At 39.3% G+C, this 16,853-nt stretch overlaps 1 protein-coding gene across 1 annotated transcript in view; it reads right to left on the bottom strand.

The window, feature by feature from the left end:
* Positions 1-16,853, bottom strand: part of otud7a (OTU deubiquitinase 7A) — a 123,891-nt gene that overhangs the window by 35,061 nt on the left and 71,977 nt on the right. The window contains exons 7-10 of the mRNA XM_062061281.1: positions 12,772-12,899; positions 12,430-12,542; positions 3,447-3,574; positions 3,221-3,370 (exon numbers count right to left, since the gene is read on the bottom strand). Coding sequence (XP_061917265.1) covers positions 3,221-3,370; positions 3,447-3,574; positions 12,430-12,542; positions 12,772-12,899 — 519 coding nt within the window. The remainder of the gene's footprint in view (positions 1-3,220; positions 3,371-3,446; positions 3,575-12,429; positions 12,543-12,771; positions 12,900-16,853) is intronic.

A 16,853-nucleotide genomic window follows, 5' to 3' on the forward strand; every position in this document is an offset into this window, starting at 1 on the left:
TATATATATATATATATATATGTATATAAACCTTTTTTTTTAATTCATTATTAATATAAACGTGTCAGCTTTTTGTCAATTCATGATGCCTTTATCTCTATTTTTACATTTTGATAGAGAGAGGTATTTTTTAAAAATCATTTAATTTTATTTTTTTTAAGTTATGTACATTTATATGTACATGTAGATGATGTATCGGGACAGATCCATGAAGAGTTTGAGCAGAAATATGTCATATAGGAATGAACTATACACAATAACACATTAACAAAATGCTGTGTCACATGAATGGTTTTTGAAGTAATACCTTTGTGACATGAAAAAAACACAAGTAATATAAAAAAAAAAACCTTGTGTTTACTTTTTGATATCAAAATAAAACAAAAAGCAGTTTGGCTAATGAAGATGAAGTCTAATAAACAAGCTTTGTTCTTCCCTTGGTTCAGTACAACAAAATTAAAGAGGAGTGACAACTCTCACATCGAATACAGAATTTAACAGTCTTTGTTCAGTTTGATGAGACGACAAAACATTTTAGCTAGCGTTGATGTTAACTGAACACTGATACAGTCTGCAGTTAAATAAAGAAGGAGTGAACGTCCCAGTAAACAAAGTAAAGACTTTATAAACAAGTTGTGACAACGTTCACGACACATCACCTGCTGCTTTCTCCTTCGCTGTATACTTTCAGTGTGGGGACAAGTGTCTCCAATGTTGTCCACACCTGTCTCCATCTAAACACAGCAGTGCGCTTTTGAACGTGCGGCGGGAAGTGAGGGGAAATTACGTTAAACCAAGCGCTTGGCTCCGTTTACTCCGAGGGGAAATCTCCCGAGCAAAGTCTGTGTCCTTCGTCCGCCATGATTATCAAGCCAAACGCCGCTAGTGCGCATACTTCGTATTACTAACCGTCTGGAATTGTATCGCAAATTATCATTATACCGTTTATTGTTACATCCCTCGTCCATTAACAAGTAAAGAGTCAAGAGCGGTCACAACATTTTCTTGCCGCAAATGTTGGTCAATTTGTAGGGCTTACGGTAAATGACGAGGGCGGTCGCGGCTTTTGCCGCAGTTGCCGTGGTTAAATTCGAGCCCTGGCATTATGGTCCGAAAAATACGGTATTAGTGCTAAAAAAGAAGTGAACCTCCCGCCCACTTTCTGGCCACTCTCATGTTCCTGCTGCTAACTGGCATCTTTCAATAATGAATCACACACAGCTCCGCTGCTATTTCATTCATTATTCACCTCCAGCAGGACAGCCAGACCACTCACAATCTCCCAACCTGAATCGGAAGCAATGACTTTCGCACACAACACCTTAAAGGCCTACTGAAATTAAAATGTTTTATTTAAACGGGGATAGCAGATCCATTCTATGTGTCATACTTGATCATTTCGCGATAATGCCATATTTTTGCTGAAAGGATTTAGTAGAGAACAACGACGATAAAGGTCGCAACTTTTGGTCGCTGATTAAAAAAAAGCCTTGCCTGTACCCGAAGTAGCGTGACGTCACCGGAGGAAGGACTCCTCACATTTTCCCGTTGTTTACAATGCAGCGAGAGAGATTCGGACCGAGAAAGCGACGATTACCCCATTAATTTGAGCGAGGATGAAAGAATCGTGGATGAGGAACGTGAGAGTGAAGGACTAGCGTGCAGTGCAAGACGTATCTTTTTTCGCTCTGACCGTAACTTAGGTACAAGGGTTCATTGGATTCCACACTTTCTCCTTTTTCTATTGTGGATCACGGATTTGTATTTTAAACCACCTCGGATACTATATCCTCTTGAAAATGAGAGTCGAGAACGCGAAATGGACATTCACAGTGACTTTTATCTCCACGACAGTACATCGGCGAAGCTCTTTAGCTACTGAGCTAACGTGATAGCATCGGGCTCAAATGCAGATAGAAACAAAATAAATAAATCCATGACTGGAAGGATAGACAGAAGATCAACAATACTATTAAACCATGGACATGTACACTACCATTTAAAAGTTTGGGGTCACCCAAACAATTTTGTGGAATAGCCTTCATTTCTAAGAACACGAATAGACTGTCGAGTTTCAGATGAAAGTTCTCTTTTTCTGGCCATTTTGAGCGTTTAATTGACCCCACAAATGTGATGCTCCAGAAACTCAATGTGCTCAAAGGAAGGTCAGTTTTGTAGCTTCTGTAACGAGCTAAACTGTTTTCAGATGTGTGAACATGATTGCACAAGGGTTTTCTAATCATCAATTAGCCTTCTGAGCCAATGAGCAAACACATTGTACCATTAGAACACTGGAGTGATAGTTGCTGGAAATGGGCCTCTATACACCTATGTAGATATTGAACCAAAAACCAGACATTTGCAGCTAGAATAGTCATTTACCACATTAGCATTGTATAGAGTGTATTTCTTTAAAGTTAAGACTAGTTTAAAGTTATCTTCATTGAAAAGTACAGTGCTTTTCCTTCAAAAATAAGGACATTTCAATGTGACCCCAAACTTTTGAACGGTAGTGTAAATACACGGTTAATAATTCCCAGCTTGGCGAAGCTTAACAATGCTGTTGCTAACGACGCCATTGAAGCTAACTTAGCAACGGGACCTCACAGAGCTATGATAAAAACATTAGCGCTCCACCTACGCCAGCCAGCCTTCATCTGTTCATCAACACCCGTGCTCACCTGCGTTCCAGCGATCGACGGAAGGACGAAGGACTTCACCCGATCATCCGTGCGGTCGGCGGCTAGAGTCGGCTAGCGCGTCTGCTATCCAAGTCAAAGTCCTCCTGGTTGTGTTGCTACAGCCAGCCACTAATACACCGATCCCACCTACCACTTTCTTCTTTGCAGTCTCCATTGTTCATTAAACAAATTGCAAAAGATTCACCAACACAGATGTCCAGAATACTGTGGAATTTTGCGATGAAAACAGAGCTTTTTTGTATTGGATTCAATGGTGTCCGAATACTTCCATTTAACTAGTGACGTCACGCGCATACGTCATCATACATAGACGTTTTCAACCGGAAGTTTAGCGGGAAATTTAAAATTGCACTTTATAAGTTAACCCGGCCGTATTGGCATGTGTTGCAATGTTAAGATTTCATCATTGATATATAAACTATCAGACTGCGTGGTCGGTAGTAGTGGCTTTCAGTAGGTCTTTAAACTGCCAGTCCCTGTAGATCACACCAAGAATCTGCAATGAAGCTCACTTCTACCTTGCTCTCGCTGCTGGTCCCTCTGTTCCATGGACACCAGGGCGGAGAAGTGCGCCTGATCGTAAGCCAACACCAGCGGGGAGCAGTGGCAGCGGCTGGGAGGCACCTCCAGAGGCAAGTAGAGGCCCCCAAACGGGATGGGAGCAAACGCTAGGAGTCAGGACCACAACGTTAAGAGTTGGACATTTCTCTATTATCGGAAAGATCAAGACAAGGCGAAGGCTACCTTCTCCTCCCGAGTCTCTGAGCATCGTGTCGGCCACCACCACTATCGGCCTGCGGAGCACGTGGGCCAGCACAAACACATGGAACTCCTCCAGGCTCTCATAGACCGGATCCTCTGAATTATCCACCCTGCAGATAGAAACACGCAGGATTTCAAGTTCCCGAGTCGGTACAGAATCAGATCAGAATCAGAAGAGTTTTTATTGCCATTGTTTGAGAACGGGTTCACAAACTAGGAATTTTACTTGCCGCAATGGTGCAACATAAAACACATATAACACAGAATATAAATCAATCAATCAATCAATGTTTATTTATATAGCCCTACATCACAAGTGTCTCAAAGGGCTGTACAAGCCACAACGACATCCTCGGTACAGAGCCCACATACGGGCAAGGAAAACTCACCCCACTGGGACGTCAATGTGAATGACTATGAGAAACCTTGGAGAGGACCGCATATGTGGGTAACCCCCCCCCCCTCTAGGGGAGACCGAAAGCAATGGATGTCGAGTGGGTCTGACATAATATTGTGAAAGTCCAACACATCAGCGAAAGTCCGGTCCATAGTGGGGCCAGCAGGAACCATCCCAAGCGGAGACGGGTCAGCAGCGTAGAGATGTCCCCATCCGATGGACAGGCTAGCGGTCCACCCCGGGTTGGGAGCAGAGTAGAATAGAAAAGAAAAGAAAAGAAAAGAAACGGCAGATCAACTGGTCTAAAAAGGGAGTCTATTTAAAGGCTAGAGTATACAAATGAGTTTTAAGATGGTACTTAAATGCTTCTACTGAGGTAGCATATCTGTAACTGAGCTATCACATCTTGTTATTGTTCATGTGCCTGATGGCTGAGGGGAAAAAACTGTTCAGGTGGCGGGAGGTGTGGGTCTGGATGGACCGTAGTCTCCTGCCTGAGGGGAGAGGGGAGAATAGTTTGTGTCCAGGGTGAGAAGAGTCAGCTGTGATCCGACCTACACGCCTCCTGGTCCTGGAGGGGTGGGAGTTTGCAGCCAATCACCTTCTCAGCAGCAGTCGATGCTTGTCCCGGACTGTGGCGCCGGGGAACCACACGGTGATGGCGGAGGTGAGGATGGACTCAATGATGGCTGAGTAGAACTGCACCAGCATCTCGGTCGGCACCTTCAGTTTCCTCAGCTGCCGCAGGAAGTACATCCTCTGCTGGGCCTTTTTGATGAGGGAGCTGATGGTCGGCTCCCACTTGAGGTCCTGGTTGATGGTGGTGCCCAAGAAACGGATGGAGTCCACAATGGAGACGGGGGTGGGAGAGTCAATCAGGGTGAGGGGGGATGGTGGGGCTTTGACTTTCCTGAAGTCCAAGATCATCTCCACTGTTTTCTGGGCATTCAGCTCCAGGTTGTTGAGGCTGTACCAGGACGCCAGCCGGTCCACCTCTCTCCTGTAGGCGGACTCGTCGCCATCCGAGATGAGCCCGATGAGAGTAGTGTCGTCCGCAAACTTGAGCAGCTTTACCGACTGGTGACTGGAGGTGCAGCAGTTTGTATACAGGGAGAAGAGCCAGGGGGAACGTACACAGCCCTGAGGAGTACCAGTGTTTGTGGTTCGACTGTCCGAGACAATCTTCCCCAGCCGCACGTGCTGTCTTCGGTCCGTCAGGAAGTCATTGATCCAACTGCAGAGTGAGTCGGGCCCGCTGAGCTGGTAGAGCTTGTCTCGTAGCAGTCCAGGGTGCAAGCACACTTGCCGCAAAAATAGGAAATGTATCGGCTAAGCATGATCTCACCGCTTTCACCTGGCGGGACAACAATAGGTCCATCTGTGCAGGCTCGACACGTGTTTGAATGAAAGCGAGCGAAAGTAAGCGCGGAGGCAGAAGGCTCAGACACAAGGGAACAAGGAAATGTGCAACAATTAAGTTGTGGCGCACACAAACAGCCTACGCCGCCAAATTAGCTCTAATGAAGAGCCTCTTAATATGCGACTCCCACTCATCCCATTTAGGGACTCCTCTCACAGTCGGACCATCAAACATTCCAAACTTGATTACTGTGTTAGAGTCAAGCTCAATGACAGCTTAGAACAACCAAACTAATGATGCTGTTTAAAATGGGAGGTTGTTTACTTCTTACTTCTGACAACAGGCTAAAATTACACACGGTTAGTCGTTTTTTTTTTACGCCGACACATAACACCTGCTTGGAGAACGGAAATGAGAAACCATGATGATGGTTTCTGTGTGCGGAGGCGGAGGAAACCAGTTTGTTTCCGATCTGCTATAAAAAACCTGCTTGCATTCTTGTTTATGCAACAAGGAAGTCAGTAGGAGGGAGGGCTGAGATGAATAATACCACAATCTGTCACTAGATGGCACAGTAACATGTCAACTGACAGCATGTACTTCAATTACTGTTTTGCAATAGGAAAGGTTGGGGATTGAATTTTTTAGCATGGAAGATTTTGGTTATATTTTCAATTATGTCACTTTGTCCAAACCCCCTCGTCCTTAAAACGGTACTTTATACACATATCGAGTGTTTTATTTAGTAAAACAATCTATAAAAATTCAGTATCAACAATTTTTCTCAAACAAATTACGCTTGACTGACATATAAAGACACTGTCACTGTCCTAAAAGTTCTAGACATAAGCAGGGCCGCCAAACCCGGCTAAATTCTAAGCAGAATTTTATTTTGAAACCTTCTCTTCCATTACATTTTTCACACTTTTTAATTTGTTATTTATATCAAACAATTGTAATGCTTTTTTAATCAAAACTTTATTTTAATTTGATGCATGTTTGTACTAAAACAAATTCATAGGAAAGACATTTTCCAACAATTTATGTTTTTAGTGCAAAACAACAAATTGAGCATATTTGGGATTTGTTATAGTAATTGGGATGTGTTATACATTGTATATATTATATAAAAATACACTACCGTTCAAAAGTTTGGGGTCACCCAAACAATTTTGTGGAATAGCCTTCATTTCTAAGAACAAGAATAGACTGTCGAGTTTCAGATGAAAGTTCTCTTTTTCAGGCCATTTTGAGCGTTTAATTGACCCCACAAATGTGATGCTCCAGAAACTCAATCTGCTCAAAGGAAGGTCAGTTTTGTAGCTTCTGTAACGAGCTAAACTGTTTTCAGATGTGTGAACATGATTGCACAAGGGTTTTCTAATCATCAATTAGCCTTCTGAGCCAATGAGCAAACACATTGTACCATTAGAACACTGGAGTGATAGTTGCTGAAAATGGGCGTAGATATTGCACCAAAAACCAGACATTTGCAGCTAGAATAGTCATTTACCACATTAGCAATGTATAGAGTGTATTTCTTTAAAGTTAAGACTAGTTTAAAGTTATCTTCATTGAAAAGTACAGTGCTTTTCCTTCAAAAATAAGGACATTTCAATGTGACACCAAACTTTTGAACGGTAGTGTATAATATAATAGTATGGTATATCAGTATATATTATATACTGTGAGGCAGACGCACTAACCCCTCTTCCACCGTGCTGCCCACGGTTTAGACCAGACCTGGGCAAATTTAGGCTAATAAAGATTTTTAATCCGGCCCGCCGGACGTTTTCACATAGTTTTTATTAGACCTATAACAGGGGTGTCCGAACTTTTTCCACTGAGGGCCGCACACTGAAAGATCAAAGCAAGCGGGGGCCATTTTGACATTTTTTATTTTAAAAACCAATACAATATATGTATAAAAAATATACATTTAGGCCTCCACTCAGGCTTGATCCCGGGGTGCCCAAAGGGTTTAGGTTAAAAAATGTTTTTTAAAAATGTGTCATTATTTTGTATTATTATTATTATTATTATTATTATTATTCAAAGTTTAAATCTCTAGATCAACATTAGGTCTATCTGTCAATATAAAAAAAATGTTTTTAAGATTTAAGGTGTATGCCCTTTTTGTCAAAGAAAACCATGTTTTTTTAATGGAAAAAACACAAAATATGCAATATTCTCCCCCAATAAAATTTTAAAGTGGAATATTTCAGATTGTATAATAATTGGAGCTCATAACAACATTGATTTTAATTTATTATTATTTTTTGAGCAATGACACTTAAAAAAAAAAAAAAAAAAAAGTCCCACTACAATTATTGGGGATCCAAAAGGGTCCTGCTCAGTAAAGTGTTAAAATATAAATCGTAATTTTTTTTAAAACTGTTAACACAATAGTCCTGAGATCAACTTCAGATCTGTCCGTCAATTATAACTTGTATTGTTGTTTATTATGTTTCTTGTTTGTTCGTTTTAGGCCTTTCTTTAAAAAAAAACAACGTAGTTTTTTTTATGGCAAACACAAAATATGCAACATTTTCCCCCAAAAAATATCTCAAAGTGGAATATTTAATGTGACGTAATTCGAGCCTTGAATAGGTCAATAGTTCATAATAACATTGTGTTTGATTCATTATTATTTTTTAGAGAAAGAAACAGCCTGGTTGACAGCTTTGTGTTATTAGAGTCAACATAGCAACATTTTCTTGTCATTTGTTTGCTCTTTTATACCACTGTTTATGTTTTTTAATCGTATTTTTAGAATGTGCCGCGGGGCCGTTAAAAAATTACCTGCGGGCCACAAATGGCCCCCGGGCCGCACTCTGGACACCCCTGACCTATAACATCAAAAGTGTAGCTGCCATTATGATGTGCAGTGATGTTTTCAAATGGCCGTAAGTCTTGAAGTATACAAAGTATTTTAATGGTCGGAATCTGCGCTTTTGGGTGTTGTACGGGTTATTACGGTAATCTCCGTCACAGCAGCTGGCAGCAGACAAGGCACCAAGCAAGTGTGGGTGGGGTTTGTTTCCAGAGCAGCCAGCGTGTAACACTGATGCCAGGGACAGAGGCGGAAGCAGATTTTTTACAACAAAGTCTGCAGAAAAGTGATATTATAACTAGAGATATCCGATAATATCGGTCTGCCGATATTATCGGCCGATAAATGCGTTAAAATGTAATTATTAATTATTAATTATAAATGAAATTATCGGTATCGTTTTTTTTATTATCAGTATCGTTTTTTTTTTGTTTGTTTTTTTTTGTTTTTGTTTTTTTTATTAAATCCACATAAAAAACACAAGATACACTTACAATCAGTGCACCAACCCAAAAAACCTCCCTCCCCCATTCACACTCATTCACACAAAAGGGTTGTTTATTTCTGTTATTATCTGGTTCCTACATTATATATCAATATATATCAATACAGTCTGCAAGGGATACAGTCCGTAAGCACACATGATTGTGCGTGCTGCTGCTCCACTAATAATACTAACCTTTAACAGTTAATTTTACAAATTTTCATTAATTACTAGTTTCTATGTGACTGTTTTTATATTGTTTTACTTTCTTTTTTATTCAAGAAAATGTTTTTAATTTATTTATCTTATTTTATTTGATTCATTTTTTTAAAAAGTACCTTATCTTCACCATACCTGGTTGTACAAATTAGGCATAATAATGTGTTAATTCCACGACTGTATATATCGGTTGATATCTGTATCGGTAATTAAAGAGTTGGACAATATCGGCATATCGGATATCGGCAAAAAGCCATTATCGGACATACCTAATTATAACAGATTGTAGGTGTTTTTTAACCCATTGTGTTATATTTTGCCGCATTTGTTGCATTTTGCTGGATTGTAAAAAATGTCAATCGAGGTGGTGGTCTGAGAAGTAAAAGAGGAGCAATGTTCAATTGTTGTTAATATTCGGTGTTTTATCATTCATAGTTAATATTGTAAATCCCACATTCTTTATTTTCTTGTACATTTTGGGTGTCTCATTCAGTAAAAAAAACTGTCAAATTCCATCCGGTTTTTTAAGTGGTCTGTCATCACATTTTGAATTTTTGTATTAGTGTTCCTGAAAAAAACTAAACTACCCATTGTACAGCATATTTTTACAGCTAAATATATACAAACCCAAAGCCAGTGAAGTTGTCACGTTGTGTACATCGTAAATAAAAACAAAATACGATGATTTGCAAATCCTTTTCAACTTATATTCAATTGAGTAGACTGCAAAGACAAGATATTGAATGTTCACACTGAGAAACGGATATTGTTTTTTGCAAATAATCATTAAATTTGAATTTAATGGCAGCAACACATTGCAAAAAAGTTGTCACAGGGGCATTTTTACCACTGTGTTACATGGCCTTTCCTTTTAACAACACTCAGTAAAGGTTTGGGAACTGAGGAGACACATTTTTGAAGCTTCTCAGGTGGAATTCTTTCCCATTCTTGCTTGATGTACAGCTTAAGTTGTTCAACAGTCCGGGGGTCTCCCTTGTGCTATTTTAGGCTTCATAATGCGCCACACATTTTCAATGGGAGACAGGTCTGGACTACAGGCAGGCCAGTCTAGTACCCGCACTCTTTTACTACGAAGCCACGCTGTTGTAACACGTGCAGAATGTGGCTTGGCATTGTCTTGCTGAAATAAGCAGGGGCGTCCATGAGGATGGCAACATAAGTTGCTCCAAAACCTGTATGTACCTTTCAGCATTAATGTTGCCTTCACAGATGTGTAAGTTACCCATGCTTTGGGCACTAATACAACCCCATACCATCACACATGCTGGCTTTTACACTTTGCGCCTAGAACAGTCTGGATGGTTCTTCTCCTCTTTGGTCCGGAGGACACGACGTCCACAGTTTCCAAAAACAATTTGAAATGTGCACTCGTCAGACCACAGAACACTTTCCAACTTTGCATCAGTCCATCTTAGATGAGCTCGGGCCCAGCGAAGCCGGCGGTGTTTCTGGGTGTTGTTGATAAATGGCTTTGGCTTTGCATAGTAGAGTATTAACTTGCACTTACAGATGTAGCGATGAACTGTAGTTACTGTCAGTGGTTTTTCTGACGTGTTCTTGAGCCCATGTGGTGATATCCTTTACACACTGACGTCACTTTTTGATGCAGTACCGCCTGAGGAATCGAAGGTCACGGGCATAGCCGCTTACGTGCAATGATTTCTCCAGATTCTCTGAACCTTTTGATGATATTAAGACCGTACATGGTGAAATCCCTAAATTCCTTGCAATAGCTGGTTGAGAAATGTTGTTCTTAAACTGTTGGACAATCTGCTCAGGCATTTGTTGACATTTGTTTGTGAATGACTGAGCATTTCACGGAAGCTGCTTTTATACCCAATCATGGCACCCACCTGTTCCCAATTAGCCTGTTCACCTGTGGGATGTTCCAAATAAGTGTTTGATGAGCATTCCTCAACTTTCTCAAGTCTTTTTTGCCACTTGTGCCAGCTTTTTTGAACCATCAAATTCCAAATGAGCTAATATTTGCAAAAAATAACAAAGTTTACTATCTTGTCTTTGCAGTCTGTTCAATTGAATATAAGTTGAAAAGAATTTGCAAATCATTGTATTTTGTTTTTATTTACCATTTACACAACGTGCCAACTTCACCGCTTTTAGTACGGTATATATTTAGACCACGCAAGCAGCCCACGTTGGCCCTTTCTGAGCATGTGCCCTTGTCTTTTTCGAATTGTATTACTAATTCAATAACTTATGAGAGTGAGTCATAAAAAAAAAAGAGTGGTAAAATGATAACTGTCTGTACTTCCTCATGAAATGACCTTTAGTGTATATTTACTTAACTGCAGCAGGCACCAAACCTCCATAGGAGTACGGCATTCCCCTTGAGAGATGCCCTTTATTTGCAAATAGTTTTAAAGCAGGGGTCACCAACCTTTTTGAAAGCAACAGCTACTTCTTGGGTACTGATTAATGCGAAGGGCTACCAGTTTGATACACACTTAAATAAATTGCCAGAAATAGCCAATTTGCTCATTTTACCTTTAACTCTATGCTATTATTAATAATGAATGATATTTACACTTAATTGAACGGTTTAAAAGAGGAGAAAACCCGAAAAAAATAACAATTACATTTTGAAACATAGTTTATCTTCAATTTCGACTCTTTAAAATTCAAAATTCAACCGAAAAAAAGAAGAGAAAAACTAGCTAATTTGAATCTTTTTGAAAAAATTTAAAAAAGAATTTATGGAACATCATTAGTAATTTTTCCTGATTAAGATTAATTTTAGAATTTTGATGACATGTTTTAAATAGTTTAAAATCCAATCTGCACTTTGTTAGAATATATAACAAATTGGACCGAGCTATATTTCTAACAAAGACAAATCATTATTTCTTCTAGATTTTCCAGAACAAAATTTTTAAAAGAATTCAAAAGACTTTGAAGTGAAGTGAAGTGAAGTGAATTATATTTATATAGCGCTTTTCTCTAGTGACTCAAAGCGCTTTACATTGTGAAACCCATTATCTAAGTTACATTTTTAAACCAGTGAAATAAGATTTAAATTTGATTCTACAGATTTTCTAGATTTGCCAGAATAATTTTTTTGAATTTTAATCATAATAAGTTTGAAGAAATATTTCACAAATATTCTTTGTCGAAAAAACAGAAGCTAAAATGAAGAATTAAATTAAAATGTATTTATTATTCTTTACAATAAAAAAAATACATTTACTTGAACATTGATTTAAATTGTCATGAAAGAAGAGGATGGAATTTAAAAGGTAAAAAGGTATATGTGTTTAAAAATCCTAAAATCATTTTTAAGGTTGTATTTTTTCTCTAAAATTGTCTTTCTGAAAGTTATAAGAAGCAAAGTAAAAAAATAATGAATTTATTCAAACAAGTGAAGACCAAGTCTTTAAAATATTTTCTTGGATTTTCAAATTCTATTTGAGTTTTGTCTCTCTTAGAATTAAAAATGTCGGGCAAAGCTAGACCAGCTTGCTAGTAAATAAATACAATTTAAAAAATAGAGGCTTCTATTTGAGCTATTTTTAGAACAGGCCAGCGGGCTACTCATCTGGTCCTTACGGGCTACCTGGTGCCCGCGGGCACCGCGTTGGTGACCCCTGTTTTAAAGCATCACTGTGGGAGAAACATAAATGTGAGACGGCTTACCCTCCATTCGCGTTGCCGTTTTTGCTGAGATGCGTGCGAGGCTCGCTGGAGGCTAACTTGAGCAACTCGTTCCACTCCCGCTCCCACTCCTCCTCGGTGTACACTAGGCCGGACTGCACAAGCAACATAACTGTGGTGAGCACATGCTCGCCTACACACATGCATGCATGCACACTATTGCTTTCATCGTTCAGTGGCGCTATTTCCAACCAAGAGGTTTGATCAACCTACAGCTACTAATGAGAAAGCCTGATTCGAAAGTAGCGCTCCTAATTCTGAGAAGATTCTAAGATTATCAGCCATTTGTGGTAGAATGTGTGACAGTGGACACTCCTCCACAACCTCTTTGTTCTGTTGGGTTTGCTGCCACCTCCACCTCCTCTTCAGAGCGTCTCTTTCAGCTCCACTCTTCATCATGGTGTACAGGGACTTCCTCAGCATCAGGTCTCTGTCATGAAAGCCCCACATACCTGACGGAGATAGATGCATGCCATTATTACTAGGGATGATGTTTGATAAGAAATTATCGAGTTCGAGCCTATTATCGAATCCTCTTATCGAACCGATTCCTTATCGATTCTCTTATCGAGTCCAGATAGGTTGTTGTATATGGAAAAAAAAACACACAATATTTGGTTTAACAAAAGCTCACTTTTATTATATAAGAAAAAAATAAAATCTAATAAATAAATAAATATCGACTGTTACCCCCCTAAAAAAAAAAAAAAAAAAAAAAAATATTGACTGTTGTTACCCAAAGTATATTAAGTGGGATTTTTCAGAAAAACAAATATATACAGTAACAACCTGTCTCTGTGATCACTATAGGTGTATAAATAATAATATAGTGTTAAATAAAATCAGTCCCTTGGGCACAAAACTGAAAATAATACAGCTCTCCAAAAAGTGCACTTCTGCTGCTATTGGAACATAACTGTTTGTTATGATGCTTTGACATTTTTGCACTTTATTTCTTTATTGAAAGAAAATTCTATGAAGAGAAAAGTTGTTTGCAAATGTGGTTACAACGCTAAAAAAATTAAAAGTTAAAGGCCTACTGAAAGCCACTACTACCGACCACGCAGTCTGATAGTTTATATATCAATGATGAAATCTTAACATTGCAACACATGCCAATACGGACGGGTTAACTTATAAAGTGACATTTAAAATTTCCCGGGAAATATCCGGCTGAAACGTCGCGGTATGATGACGTATGCGCGTGACGAACGGAAGTTATGGTACCCCGTAGAATCCTATACAAAAAGCTCTGTTTTCATTTCATAATTCCACAGTATTCTGGACATCTTTTGCAATTTGTTTAATGAACAATGAAGGCTGCAAAGAAGACAGTTGTAGGTGGGATCGGTGTATTAGCAGCGGACAACTGACAACGTCACGCTACTTCCGGTACAGGCAAGGTTTTTTTTTTATCAGAGACAAAAAGTTGCGAACTTTATCGACGTTGTTCTATACTAAATCCTTTCAGCAAAAATATGGCAATATCGCAAAATTATCAAGTACGACACATAGAATGGATCTGCTATTCCCGTTTAAATAAAAAAAATTCATTTCAGTAGGCCTTTAAAGCTAAAAAAAGAAATACACTTTATTGAGTAAACATTATTTCTTTATAGGGGGAAAGATGTGATGTTATGAGCCAGGGAAGGGGTCGGCAACCCAAAATGTTGAAAGAACCATATTGGACCAAAAATACAAAAAACAAATCAGTCTTGAGCCGCAAAAAATTAAAAGCCATATTACATACAGATAGTGTGTCATGAGATATAAATTGAATTAAGAGCACTTAAAGGAAACTAAATGACTTTAAATATACCTATAAATGAGGCATAATGATGCAATATGTACATATAGCTAGCCTAAATAGCATGTTAGCATCGATTAGCTTGCATTAATGCAATGACCAAATATGCCTGATTAGCACTCCACACAAGTCAACATCAACAAAACTCACCTTTGTGCATTTACGCACAACGTTAAAAGTTTGGTGGACAAAATGAGACAGAAAAAGAAGTAACATAAAACACGCCCTAGAAAGTCGGAGAAAGTTATACATGTAAACAAACTACGGTGAGTTCAAGGACCGCCAAAATTAGTAGGACAAAACGGCGCTCGCCAAATACTCGAATCAGTGAAGCATGTTTAATATAAACAGTGTGATTCATAACAATTAGGGAGGTTTGTGTCATGTTTGTCCTCCTGCAGAAACCATATTAAAACAAAAAATATATTTTTTCCCCTCATCTTTTTCCATTTTTCAATACATTTTTGAAAAAGCTCCAGAGAGCAACTAGGGCGGCGCTTTAAAGAGCCGCATGCGGCTCTAGAGCCGCGGGTTGCCGACCCCCGAGCTAGGGAATATAACAACTACACTACCCAGCATGCAACGGGAGTGACGAGCATGCGCGGTAGCCCCGAAAAGTGTTGTTGCATGTCGCCACCCGGCAGCTAAGAATGAGGTTATGAGCACGCTGTGAAAGTAAACATCAAGAACTCAGCCAACACGCCTCGTCTGCATTATTTATAATTAGACAGTCAACACATATACAGTGTGATTTTGTTTTGTTTACAAGGAAAGAAAAACAAAAGTTCAAAAAGGGAGATGTGTTGTATATATATGTATGTGCTGTGGTTGCTTTAAGAACGTTGCGACAGCTGCCGTAAAGGAGGTGCGTTGCTAGCCTGGTTGCTATGTTCCCTGTTGGTGGTAAAAGTGTTGGTCATGTGTTTTTACCCTGCTCAAATCTCTCAGTAAAGTTATTCATTGGATTATACCTTTTTGTTTTGAACTTTATTACACCTTGGAGCGCTTTTTCCCGTTCATTGTTTTCCTGCTTTCCTTATCTGCGCCTAATGACTGAGCTACGTGACGCCATTTCTTGTGATGTCACACGGAGCATTTCTGGTCGGGACGGGATTCGAATAAAGAATCAACTCTTTTTCTTTACTATAGTGGTCTCGATTAACGGGTACCGGTTCTCAAAAAGGGATTCGAGTCCCAGGACTCGGTTCTTTTCTTATCGAACAACCGGGAAAACCGGTTTCGAGTATCATCCCTAATTATTACTGCATCTGGAGAAAGGTACAACTGCGAGTCCTAAAGGAACAATACACTGTATTTGATGCCAGCACGCGTACAGCACAGCATTTACAAGACCCCAAATTAAAACATTGGCGTGTCCCCAGGAATTTTATTTTGAAACTATCCCTTTTCGGAACATACTGTAAGACTGTGATCACCTATTATTCTATCTAACAGCGCTGGCAATATTTCCAGCCAACACTAAGGGCCTGATTTACTAAAGGTTTGCGTGTACTAAAACAGGTGCAAACCTGATAGCACACACAGAGCTGATCTACTACACGTGTGCAAAGTGGATTGCGTCTGTTAAGTGAGCAGAATAATCCTTTTGTCTTCATTAATATGCAAACTATATGCTGAACAATAAAACGGCCACGATACTGGGAGGAGAAGATGGAAATATAATTATTTTTCACGTGCAATGTGATTTATCAACACTCATTACCGTTTTGCGAGCACTATTTTGCGTTTTATTTAGCACGTGCAAACTGACAGTTCCACACACGGCTGCAGGATCAGTGCTTTTGCTGCAAAGACAGACGAGGGATAGACAAGAATCCTCTTAAGTGTGTGTGTCAACATTTTGGATGATATGAAATAAAAAAATATTAAGACATATCTTCTATTCAGCAACATCATTTTATAATTGTATAGCTGCTGGAGGACTTTAAGGGGCTGATTAAAACAAATTCCAACTGTCGAGTCAACACTAAGTGCCTGATTTACTAAAGGTTTGCGTGTACTAAAACAGGTGCAAACCTGATAGCACACGCAGAGCTGATCTACTACACGTGTGCAAAGTGGATTGCGTCTGTTAAGTGAGCAGAATAATCCTTTTGTCTTCATTAATATGCAAACTATATGCTGAACAATAAAACGGCCACAATACTGGGAGGAGAAGATGCAAATATAATTATTTAGCACACGCAATGTGATTTATCAACACTCATCACCGTTTTGCGAGCACTATTTAGCGTTTTATTTAGCACGTGCAAATTGACAGTTCCACACACGGCTGCAGGATCAGTGCTTTTGCTGCAAAGACAGACGATGGACAGACGAGAATCCTCCGCCTTACGTGTGTGTGTCAAAATTTTGGACGTTCAGAAATTTAAAAAAATATGAAGACATATCTTCTATTCAGCAACATCATTTTATAATTGTATAGCTGCTGGAGGACTTTAAGGGGCTGATTAAAACAAATTCCAACTGTCGAGTCAACACTAAGTGCCTGATTTACTAAAGGTTTGCGTGTACTAAAACACGTGCAAACCTGATAGCACACGCAGAGCTGATCTACTACACGTGTGCAAAGTGGATT

Source organism: Entelurus aequoreus, linkage group LG10, assembly GCF_033978785.1.
Source record: "Entelurus aequoreus isolate RoL-2023_Sb linkage group LG10, RoL_Eaeq_v1.1, whole genome shotgun sequence".
In the NCBI taxonomy this organism is placed as follows: Eukaryota; Metazoa; Chordata; class Actinopteri; order Syngnathiformes; family Syngnathidae; genus Entelurus; species Entelurus aequoreus.